We start from the raw sequence: 12,891 nt of genomic DNA on the forward strand, positions 1-12,891 counted from the left end.
TTTCACTTTTTTTATGCCGAAAGGCAGTATTTTATGCCCAACCATCCACACGTGGTGGGAGAATAAAATAGCATGGCAAGCACAGCGGTGCCCTTTTTTTAGTGTCCATGTCGACTGTGTCGACATTCGGGAGAAAAGTGGGAAAATCCCATGTCGACATATTGACTGTCGGCCTAATGTCCCTGTCGACCTTCATGCGTGGACCTAATGTCTGTCTATCCAATGATCCATACCCGATATGGATTCCTCTGTTGGAAATTATCACTATTTCTATGTGCCTGAGGGTGACTACAAAATGTAGGGAACATTCAAATCACTATCCTTCATTTCTTTCCTCTGATTCTCCACGTGTCTCAGGACCTGATGGAGAGCTGTGCATGGATGTATTCGCAGCTGCAATCCTGTACCCAGCGGATGTGCAAAACAATATGCGGATCACACAGAAGCCTGGATTTCTACACCGACCAGTGGCTTCACAGATAAATGCAATTAATTAAGAGCACTGTGGTGATTATATATTATATTGGTACTTATGTATTATCTGGGCTCCCATGTTAAATGAACCCCATTTTTTCATACCCCTACTATCCAACTACGCATGGAGATGATTTTATATAGTGTGGCGAGCCACCGTGCCCGAAGCGTGGCGAGCGGACGCGGTCTAATAAGAAAAACGGGAGCCCAGATATTACATAAGTACCATTATATTTAATTAAAAATAACAAATGTCACAATTAATAATTAATTATGGTTAAAACTTCGATTTTGCCAGGTTTTTGATTTATATTTTGCTTATAGAAGCAAAATCGAATCAAAAGGTTTTTAAGATGCTTTCAATCTGCATTCGATTCGATGCGTGCTCCCATTTTTTCTATATCAAAAAGAAAAATTGACTGTGCAGGCAAGGAAATATCGAATTTGATCCAGTAAATCAAATGGGTACGCTGTACCTTGAATGTAAATCGATTTCGATATCAAAATCGATATCGAATGCAAAAGTGCAGATCGAATGTGAAAACAAAGGCCAAATCGAAAGAGGGTGGAATAGAGGAAATCGAAAGCAAATCATATTAAACGTAAATTGATACGTGTGTACACACCTATAGACTAAACATATCTTCTGAGGAAACAGTCAGATTTAATGTCGGAGAAACGTGTCAAGATTGAGAGCCCCTGTCAGTTTGCTTAAACCGATCAAGCGGCCTCCCTCCCCTGATCCTAGTTGCCTTGTGACTGCCTCGCTACACATTGATCCCGGTGTCAGCGCACTTTCCATCACTGCACTGTCATAAGTCGACGGCAGCCTCCCTGTGCCCACTGCTATCCTAGTGAGTGCTCCGCCAATTTCACTTTCAGGAGAAGCTGGTGTGAGCACTTTTGTGCATGCAGTCACCGCCAGGAAACAGAGAGAGCTGGACCAGCAGTCTCTCTCCCCCCTGCATATCGGATGACTTCTACCTACACCAGCAGATTCCACCGCTAGCAGCCGGCGGTATAGAGAGCTGAAATATCCAGTCTCCAGCATGTTGTATTGATTCAATAATGGCAGCAAAAATTGGGTGATTAACCAAGCAGCCCTTTTTTTTGTCCTCAGAAACTCTCCTTTCAGCGTTGGACATTATTCTTCTACCATGGTCTGATTGGGATAAGAGCAAAAGGAGTCCCAGTTCCTCTCCAAAAACATACTTCCCTGTCTTTGGGTGCTGCAATTTAATATTATAAAGTATTGTATGGACATAACCATCTAAAAATGGTTCAAGGAGGTAGAGCATTCTGCGTACAAGTTTAGTATTGGGCATTGCTGCATTATGGCTTATTCCCAATATTAGAGGAATTATTGACAATTTCATGTGTGTGTGTGTGTACATTGCATTCACATGTAATCATTAAGATTAGAACAGTAGACACATTTGGTATAAGAAATATTTATTTTTGGTACTGGATGTCAGTAATCAGCTATTCCACAGATATGATTCTACAGTATATAAAAAAGGGGTCAGGAACACAGCAGGATGCATACAAGCAGCTCATGTCATAATGAATTCCTGACAGCAAATGTAAGAGAGCAGGAGAGACACAGAACCTTGCACTGCCGTCATTTGTGTGTATGTATTGGATCTGCTACATCTCTGCTCATCATGTCTGTATAGCACTGGTACAGTAAGTGTGATTACACCCACAAGTACAGTGATGGAAGTCTAGACAGCTAGATTAAGACTAGGGTATTGGTGGGCAAGGCACCAAAAGAATGTACATAGGAATACCTATCTCTAAAGGTGCCCATACACGGTGCGATAGGCACCGTGCGTTTTGTATTAGATCGCATCACATGTGTTTTGAATGCGATGCAATGCAATCTAGTACAAAAAGTATCTGCAGAACATGCTTTTTATGCCGTGCCATGTGAAGTGCACGGAAACACGCATCCGTTAAATTGTAGCGTGTATGGGCACCTTAAGACAACGTAAACCTTGAGTATAGATGTTGCAAGCAAATTGCTTTTTATGTATGGACCCTCCCTGCAGCACAAAGACTAAGGATCCCTACTTCAAATTCTGTTTTCTGTAGGGCACAAGAAGCAGAGTGTACAGAAGATATGTAAAAGTCATTTAAATCCCTTAAAAAAGTTACATCCTAAAATAAAACAAAAATAATATAAAAACTCTGATGGTGCAGGATGAAATTTCAACTTAATGTCTTAGAACAGTGCGCAGGAAGCGATTTATCACTAGCTGCCAAGGTGTTTAAAGCGCTATAAATATAATGTATTTATTTATATATGTCTGTATACAGAACAGGCAACCATATACAGTCAGGTGAAAAATATTATTATTGTTATTCTTCCCCAAAATATTATAGTCTACATATATCAGATTTAACTTTGTCATTGTTTAATCAAGTAGAAGAGAAAATGACACACCCACCACTTTGCATGTGTTTGGTGTGACAAAACGACAGTATTGTTATACAGTAAGACAGTCTGCACACAGTGTTATCTGATAGTGGGTGAGTAATCCAACAAGCATACAGTATGACAATGCTAAAATATTCCATGATATATAACACTGGTTATAACAACTACTGTGGTGCAACGATGGATTCATACTGATGCAAAACAGAAAAAAATATATCATTAGAAAACTAACCAATCGTAAGACATCAAATCCTCAAATAACATATAGAAACATTATCTGATATTTGCAATCCGAACTGGAAATAGCAACAAAATGTTACCACACAGTCTCCACATTGTATGCCAGGCATGATCAAACTGTGGTCTACCAGCTGTTGTGAAACTATACATCCCAGCATGCCTTGCCATAGCTTTAGCATTCCCTAATAGCAAAACTGTGGCAAGGCATGATGGGACTTGTAGTTTCACTACAGCTGGAGGGCCATTTTTTGACCATGCCTGTTGGATGTCATCATCAATTCAGTGATATACTGTATGTACTGTATTATGCAAGCATTAAACAAAATGACACTTTTGGTCAGGTCAAGGTTATATGTTTAGACAACTCACATGTACCAAAGGATATATCTAATTGATTGGATCCATTTAGAAGTCCAGTGAGTGCAGGTGTCTATGTGGATGACTTGTGCTTTTTTCCTGATGTGCACTTGCTGGATCAGTAGTCAAATCTAGAGGAGTGTGTGGAGGGTATCCGGATGGCGGATTGACAGGGCTGAGGTCGACTATACCATGGTCAACGGCGTCTAGTTAGACATCCATACATGGTCGACCAAGTTTACATAGACAGTGACACTGGATTGAGGGGAGGCAAGCATCGATGGAGACCTGCTCGACACAGGGTTTCCATCTTTATTTGGTGTCAGTCCACTTGGTTCCTACTCTACTGTCCAAGGGGACATAGAGTGGGAAAATAATATAGTGTGCCGATCGTAGCGAGGCACCGTGCCCGATGCAAGGTGAGTGTCGTGGTCCATTTGAGGAGACACTTTGCACATACACAGTGTCCACGGCAAAACTATGACTTTCGGCACCAACAATCAACGAAAAACCTGTCATCCTTGCTACTCTTGATCAGGTTCTTGTTGATGCGTGCCTCCCGTCAACCCAGCGTCACTGTCTATGTAAACCCAGTCGACCAAGTATAGATGTCTATCTAGACACCGTCGATGTCTAGTGGTCGACCATGGTATTGTCGAACTCAGCGCCCTCGATCCGCTAATCCATACCCAGGGGGAGGGAAGGGGGAGTTTGTGGGTTACACATGAAAAATTACTTCTATGTTCCACATACTGTACACCCATTTTAAGCCAATCCCAGCTTTCAAACATTGTAACTGTAATGATATTAGTTAGAGAACATCAATCTGTCTCTGTTACATGCGACTGATGTTTTGGAATATGTACAAATAATTATGAATATTTCTGGATGGCATAAGACGTCATTGAACAGAATGATTACGGACAATGGCTATCTTAAAGCACCAATGTTGAAGTGTTTGGGTTTAGTAATTGGCAAGCAAATTATATACTTCCAATACTTTACTTGAGGACTTACTGGAACGTTACATTGTGACATCTGTTGAATATCATTTGGAGATTAAGGTTCAATGTGTGCCGCTATTTTCATACTTTTATTGGGATAGCAGATAATCTAGTGAGGACCAGACCCTTTATAGAATATATACCGATAATTATTATTTTTTAATTAGGCCAGTAAATAAATACATCTAAAATATATATATATATATATATATATAAGCAAACTTTATAGTTTAAATCTAAGATTTATTTTTAAGGATTATTTTACATCGGGTATATTACAATCATATTAATATGAAAATTGGTTTGAGTTAATCATGGACATTACTAAAGGTATCAACCCTTTGAGAGACAAAGTCTAGAAGTTTCTAGAACAACCAGTAAAGCCAAATTCTTACAGTAGCTTTACTCGCCTTTAAATGGTTTGATAAATCTGCCGTACAGTTCTTAATCTACATAAATACTGGTATATAAACTGTAATGAAATGAATCTAGAAAAGTCTCTCTCCAGGAAAATAAGTACAGCAGGAAGCAGGAAAGGAATTAAATGGGTTCTCAAAAGTACCAATGAAAGTCTTGTCTAGCCTACAGACACTTTAATTAATTGTGCTAGTCATATCTATAAAGTGCAAAGGATTCTCTAGTGTTGCATTCTAAGGGGCACATTTAATTGTGAACAATGGACCCAATTCAGGTTGGCTCGATAAGCTGAGAACATCGCAGCTTACCGAGAGTCTGAGAAGCCGCCCCCCTCCTGATTCCCCTCAATAACATGCGAGGAGATGTGTAACGAAAACACACACCCTCGCATACCTCCGCTGCAAGGGATATCATTCGATGGTCGCCGACCATTGAATGATTTCTCTTGCCTTCGCAAATAGAAGTCAGTGAAAACTATTATTTGTGTGCACCTGGACAAATACGGGGTGGGCATCGGCCTGCCCGCGTACCCATGGGGACACCCATAAAATGCTGGGCATTCATGTGCGAGCCCCATTCCCACCGTTTTACGCCCCCTGCCCTCCCTCCCCACAATGAATGGCCCAGCGAGTGTGTAACTCGGCAAGGACGTTCGTTCACATGTGCAGACCCCCAAACATCGGAACGGGGCCAAATGAATCTGAATTAGGCCAAATATTTCCAGGGTTTTCCTGCAGCCGGGAGGTTTTTCCTATTCAGGTGCCTAAGAGTTATCCTGTGGTCTTTTCTATATGCTCCGCAAGTAGCTATTGAAACCAAAATAATTGCTTATACTATACCTGTTTTTTTTTTAAATGGCCCCAAATCACTTTTTTGTTTAACTCTTTTTTAAAATTTGTATTTAAAATTACCTTTTTAGTTTCCTTATTTTTTTTTTTAAATGCAGAAATTAGCCATTTTCAGCATTTTTAAAGATGAAAATATTTTTTATGACGGCGTTATTGCTACCCAATTTTTTTTTTTAGGATAAAGCTGTCCAACAGAATTTACTAAAATGTCTCTTATGTTTTGAACTAAAAAAAAACTCCTTTTATTCAATTGAATATCGCAAGAGTGAATAGCAGCAGTAATTGAAAAATGGTTGCAATAGCAACCAAAATAATGCAGCCAATTGAATATGCCCCTATGGTTCTGCATGCATTTTCAGTTATAAAATCTTAACGTTAAATATTATAATTACTAACACAACAGTTTAAAAAAAAAGTACCAAACCCTGAAGATTTCCTTAAGATGTAATATTTGAAAGTGAAAAAAAAAAAAAAAATGACAGTGTCTAGATTAAACATAATACCATTTCCCACTCACACAGATTTTGTCATTCCCTTATAGATTGCTAAAATATAGATGCAGTTGTTTTTCCCTGGAATATACGCGGCTTTTAATCACCATTGTCAACAGAAAAAAAAAAAGTTTCATATGTGCAGCTACAAACGTTCTCTACCAGGAATGGTGTTACACCTAGTTCTCTGCTGTTACTAAATGCATAGTTTGGCAACATGTGTGAAGATATGCAATGTTTTAATGTACGTACATTGGTGAATTGCTGGAGCCTATGAAGCTTTCACATATTCTATGACCCCCGAGATACAGATCCAAGTAGCATAAATAGATAATTAATTAAAATCTATTCTTTGCATATAAAAGCTTAAAATTTTAAAAATAAAATAGATATTTGAACCATTTTGTGGTTAGCCGTCATGCATTTCGCAATCGCTTCGTAGTGGAAAATAGATGATCTCAGTTAAGACTATAAAGGTCTTTTGGTTCCTTTTATTCTTTTGTTTCATCATCATCTTCTTTTGCAGAATCCTCTGTGATGCTCCTGTCTTCTACTGGTGAGACTGTTCTGTCCCCTTCGGCCTCAGGCTCGCATTCTGAAGAGGCTTCTGTAGGGTTGTCTGCCAGCTCCTCAAATGAGATTAAAGTGTTGTGCCCAGCAAGACTATGATCCAGATCGGAGTGCGAAAACGGGATATCGAGCGCTGGCCCTTCAGACACAGTCACTTGTTCTGTTGTAATGGAAATAAAGAGATTTTTACATGCTGGAAATTACATTATAGCAAAAAGTTACACAATAATATATATATCATACATACTCGAGTATAAGCCTACTTTTTCCGAACATTTTTTATGCTGAAAAAGCCCCCCTCGGCTTATACTCGAGTGAGGTTCCCACTTGAGTCAATACGTTTTCCCAGTTTTTTGTTGTAAAATTAGGTGCCTCGGCTTATATTCGGGTCAACTTATACTCGAGTATATACGGTAAGTGATCTCAACATGGAGTATATATATATATATATATATATATATATATATATACTCCAGTAAATAAGATAACCCTTTGAGTTCCAAAGTTGCTGTGAGACATGTGCAAAATATCCTCTAAATATCCTCCAGTGCTACGGTCGAGGAATATGAATCACTTCAGTTATTGCCGGCAAATAATCTGAAGTAAAATAATTGAAGTTTAGTTAAATATTGCGTCCCAAAAAAACAGTTTCTGTGAGCGAGACTGGTATTTTTAGCGGATATTTTGCACATTACTCACAGCAGCGTTGGCACTCAAAAGTGAATTCCGATGTCAATGCTGATAATCTGTGAGCTCTGGTGTTATCACGTCAATGTTCCTTGAGAAACCTTGCTTATTATAAGACATAACGCTCCCCCTAGTGCTAACGTACACATTTTTAGGAGTCATTTTGGAAATCCATGACCTAAATGTTCAGGATCAGAATGGATACAAAGGCCCCATATGTATTGAGCAGGGCTGAAACTAGGATTTTCGTTACCTGGGGCAAGGCAGTCATTTGGCTCCTTCTCCCAGGTACTAATGCAGGGGCAAAAGCAGGGTTTATAAGGGGGTTTTCCGCGTGTGTCTACGCATCTATGTATATATGTGATGAGGTCAAGATGTTGGTGTTCAGTTTACGGACGCCGTAATCCAAACTATCACTGGGAGACCAGTTCCGGAATCTTGAAATCAATTAGATGCCAGTGCCAGAATCTCAGCTGCCAGGATGCCGAACAGTATTATGTGTGCAGCAGAAGCATGTGCCCAGGAATGGTGTGGTTAGGTGTAGGTACTAGTGGTTGGATTTATGGTTAGGCTGTAGGTGGGGGGTTAGGCTACAGTGAGGGGGGTTAGGGTTTGAGGCTTACGTTTAGGCGGTGGAGTGTGGGGGTAAGGTTTTGGCACTAGTGTGGAGGGTTATGCTGCAGGGGGGGAGGGGGTTATGCTGCTGGGGAGGGGGGGTGCAGGCATGCAACCCCCTCAGAGAAGTCACACAAGTGTATGGCCAGCTTTACAATTTACATTGCAAGGTGAGCACTGCCTCTTGTCCTCAGCCTTGCATGCCGCGCAGACGGAATCTGGAGCAGGCAAAATATATTGCTCTCTAGGAAGAGCAATGGACGTATTTACCTTCTTGCATATAGAAGTGAATGAAGAGAAGGATAGGAAAGATGCAGTTTATGCAACTTAGGAGGATGTAGAGCTGTGAAATTACACCTAATGTCTACATTCCTGCAGGGGACACTGCAAATATGAGAAGAGACTGCTGTTAATGGGTATGAACGGCAAATGGTTTTGGTGGTTGTTCTGGAGCTTGACAAATGCGAAGCATCATAGGTTAGAAGTTATTAAAAGGATGGGCCTTTGGCCCAGGGCACAGGTATCCAAAGAACTGGCCCCATTAGCCATTCCTGGTGACTGACTTTCACAGGCACCAGATAACCTGCACCTACCTCCCTTGTGCAGGGGAAGATATCCAGCAGCTAACCTGCTGCCAGTTAAATAAAGAACCACATAACTTGAAGACACATCTGTAGGCTGCTTGCTGGTGGCTGCAGATGGAACATTTACAGCAGTGGCCTCCTGGATCACAAACCATCTCCGCAATATTTGCAGACAGGACTTTTTAAGAACGATAAATATCCCTGATCCTCTGATTGATCCTCTTGCTGATCTTCGCAACGGAGGACCACCCCCTGCTGGTGTATGCGCGCCCCCTGCCTGCTGATTGTCACAACAGAGGACCGCCCCCATTACTGAGAATGATTAGGTTGTTCTACACAATGTTATAACCTTCAGAACAATCGAACTTAAAATTCGAGCAAAGGGAGCTCTGAGATCACTCCTTGTCCTGGCAGTACTGCTGGTCTGGTTGTGGAAGTATACGCCCTACAGTACAACATGAATTTTGCAATGCAAAGTGGGAAATACAAACATTAACATAATGGTCAGCACTGATCAATGGTCCAAGCCTAGGGTGGGGGATAGAGATAGAACAAAGCTGACAGAATGGGAGAACGCTGCACTGATTCTCCTATTTTCCGGTCATCTTCATTACAACATTACTAGTGATACATACAGTACATACCAATGTAAGCATTCAGCTCATCCGCGCTCAGAATCTTGTCTGTTACTGAAGCGAGATCCGTTTTCACATTAAGTAAGGCTGGTGATGTCACATCAAGCAGCTTGGTTATGTCTGGAATCTCAGGCACTGGGAGGTCAGAATTGTCTGGGAACCCTAAAGTAAAAAATGACCAAGTAAATTTAGCAAATGCACTTTTCCCATGTCACCTTTTTAAAGCTCTTACAGTGCCCTCAGTTGGGCCACACCGTGCCCACCATACCATAAAGCAATTTTCACTAAAACAGCCGCTGGATAATTATACAGGTTCATGCAAAACACATTGCAGTGATAGCAGCATTAAGGGTACCAGAACATAACAGTCAAGGAAACCTTAATTACTTTCTGCACCATCCTGCCAAGTGGATCAAATATCCTTACATATTTTCAGATTTTTCTTATATTTTATATTGTTCCTATTTTTTTTATATATATTTCGTCTTACAGGTGGCCATTTGTGTCTTGTATAGTTAACTTATTGATATATTTTAATTAATATGGTAAATGTATGATTATATAATCATTTTGTATGTTAATAAATTTGCATTACTTGCAATTCTTGACAATTTGTATATGACGCATATTAATTTAGACATTACCTATCTGTCCTTTTTTTTTTAAATAAAGAAGCACAGTGACACACTTTGATAATCACAAATAAGCAAGTTCATTATATTTTTTCCAGACATTTCTATGATCAAATACTCTAATTACTACACTAGAGGGCGCTTTCCTTCTATCCCAGACTACCATCAGGAAAATAAGGAACAAGCAGTCACCCAATATATTAGGGAGTGAGTGCATGGGTTCTCATTGTATACAGCAGAACAGAATCCCCTAATGCAAAGTAAGGTGAAGAGAAAAGATTCAGGGCGTCTCAAACCCACCCGCTGCCTAGCGGATTGGTCTGAATCGCCCTAACCCGGTGGCCAAGATGATGTAATATTTAATACCTGGATCTACCAGTCTCTGCACGGGTGGTGGGAGGACAAGTGTATGTTCTCCAGGACTGACATGTGCATCCCGTGCCTGTGATTCCGGTAGAGCGAAAGCTTCCTCCGCTGTGCCAGTGGGTGTTTCTGGTGCCAGGAGAGGAGCCTGATAACAGAGAGAGAGAGAGAACAGCATTATTTACAATTCATAGACTACTAGCGCATTCTCTAGAAATAAACCTAGCACCCGTATGAGTACCTCAGAGATGTAACAGATCTACCGAGACCGGCCTTTTTATTACTACCCTAAATATAATACAATGTTTGCTACCACTTTCACTATACCATACTCAGTACAACACCACGCCTGCTCTATGTATTGTGCTGGTAAAATAAAGAAGCCAGAAATGAACTACTTTAGTTTACTACAATGTTTTCCCTTTAATGTTGTAGGGAGCTGTAATTCCCTAGTGGTAGAGCAGTTCAAAGTGTATAATAAAGATGGGAAGGTGAACCATTACTGCTTTAAATTATTTAAAATAATGGAGGGTTAGCGAATGCAGCCTTGTACCTCGTTATAACCATTGGTTGGTGGCACTGATGGCTCTGGGTCAGGTGGCAATGGTGACGGCAGTTTATTTTCAGTGTCTTTCTTTGGTGTAATAGACTGTAAGGGAATCCGGTGCAAGTAACCGTATCCTATTCCACATCCCAAGCTACAAGAGAACAACAAATCATCATCATCATCACCTCATGATGTACTTACAAATCCAAGAGATAACAAAAAATGACAGTAAAGCTGGCCATACACTTGTCCAATTTGGCCACTTTTCACCCGATTCCTCGTCACAGGCCAAGAAATCGCATGTGTTTGCTACCTGATCTGATGCGCGTCCCATGTGCATCTAAGTCGGAGATCGGGCCTGGTAGAACGTCCGACCTCTGACTCGGACAGCCTTCCGGCAGCGGGGACAGGGATCGCATGCAAAAGGAGGGAGAATTGGCAGTAGTGTATAGGTGGAAATGACATGTTTCTCAGAAAATTTGCTTAAAAAAGATTTTTGGTGTAACAAATGCTTTATTGAAGTCAGCATTTGGTAAGGTCAAGGAATTTACCTTATAAAATCTCCATATCACTAGTACAAAAAGAAAAGGACCACATGGTTTTGCAGACAGTATTATAAAGCTTTAGACAGCTGACAGGGGAGGAGTCAAATGCATTGGAGCACCTACATACACTACACAATGGGGGTTATTATGGTTGACATGCAGCGCTGTGAAGTTTGCATCGCTGTGTGGCAATTTTTCGCCTGCCCGCCATTCACATACGCCGCCACCCCCTTCGCAGGGAGAATTCCCCCACAAGGCTGCAAATGGATGTTTAGCATATAGGGGGTCCACCGGCACCCACGTCACTGGGTGATTACCATGGGAATGGCCAGTGTTTTCGTGGTGGGAGAGCACGTCCGGCAAACACACTGCCCACCATGGCCGCTCGCACCCAGCGCATGCACAAAAATACGCATGCGCAAATGAAAAACATTGCGTTCACATGCGAGCGTATGAACTTGAATAACCCCCCAATCTGATCTCCATTCATGACCTGAAGTTGGGTGCACGATGGTAAATGGTTAAAACAGGTTTTGAAACCAACTAGATCATTTTTCAGCTGTTACAAGGTGGTAAATGTTCATGATTCAGTACTATGCACTTGATGATACTGTTCATTTAGTTGGATGGTTTGTACAAATACTTAGCAGTGTATGGCCAGCTTTATTTAGACATTGTCTTTGCAGTTAAATTACTTTGTTTGTTACACTTTACTTAGCCTAAATTCGAAACAAAGACATATAGAAACACACGAGACAAGGTACCTTCCTTCACCACCCCAAGCCCCATTAGGGGTTACAAACACCTCTCTGCAGGAATCTGTATCTGTGCTGAAGACCAGCAGCTTCAATGGTTTCCCCTCGTGAGATTCTATCAAGGCGTAGAAATCTTCAGACTAGAACATAGGCAAACAACACTAACTGTGACATATTACATAAAATGCCTATGACAGTATTAATTATATTCATACCTATTCATAACTATTAATACAACAATTCATAACTATTAATAGGCCATTAATAGATAATTTATTGACACTGTTCAGACTGGAAAAAAATGGGGTCACAATATACAAATGTAAAATTGTTACAGGGCAAGCTACAAGGAAATTCTGCAACCAATATGATTATCAAAAATATATAACCTTATTGAACATACAGTGTTATTTATAGGGGGGTATGCAAAGTTCCGCCGCTATTTCCAACGTGAGAAATAGTAGCGGCTCCCTTTTCAATGCTGTCTTTAGCGACAGCATTGAAGCGGGATCACGGCAGAACAGGCCCAATTTTAGAAGCTGTCTGGCCCATTCTGCCGATAACGGCCATGGATTGTTGCGATCCCGGCCGCAGATCGACAATCCAAGGGCGTTTCCGCGGCCAGACCCCCTTTGCGCCGAGCGGCAAGCAGGACATTGAATCCCGTCTGTCGTTCTGCGGACGATT

General features: G+C 40.9%; 1 protein-coding gene across 1 annotated transcript in view; it reads right to left on the reverse strand.

Annotated features, from left to right (window-relative positions):
• Nucleotides 1–1,909: 1,909 nt before the first annotated feature.
• Nucleotides 1,910–12,891, reverse strand: part of GORASP1 (golgi reassembly stacking protein 1) — a 40,083-nt gene continuing 29,101 nt past the window's right edge. The window contains exons 5-9 of the mRNA XM_083189085.1: nt 12,214–12,344; nt 10,911–11,055; nt 10,361–10,505; nt 9,372–9,524; nt 1,910–7,001 (exon numbers count right to left, since the gene is read on the reverse strand). Of these exons, the coding sequence (XP_083045211.1) occupies nt 6,763–7,001; nt 9,372–9,524; nt 10,361–10,505; nt 10,911–11,055; nt 12,214–12,344 (813 nt within the window). The 3' untranslated portion in view covers nt 1,910–6,762. The remainder of the gene's footprint in view (nt 7,002–9,371; nt 9,525–10,360; nt 10,506–10,910; nt 11,056–12,213; nt 12,345–12,891) is intronic.

The sequence above is a fragment of the Crinia signifera genome, chromosome 5 (assembly GCF_055691185.1).
Source record: "Crinia signifera chromosome 5, ASM5569118v1, whole genome shotgun sequence".
Classification (NCBI taxonomy): domain Eukaryota; kingdom Metazoa; phylum Chordata; class Amphibia; order Anura; family Myobatrachidae; genus Crinia; species Crinia signifera.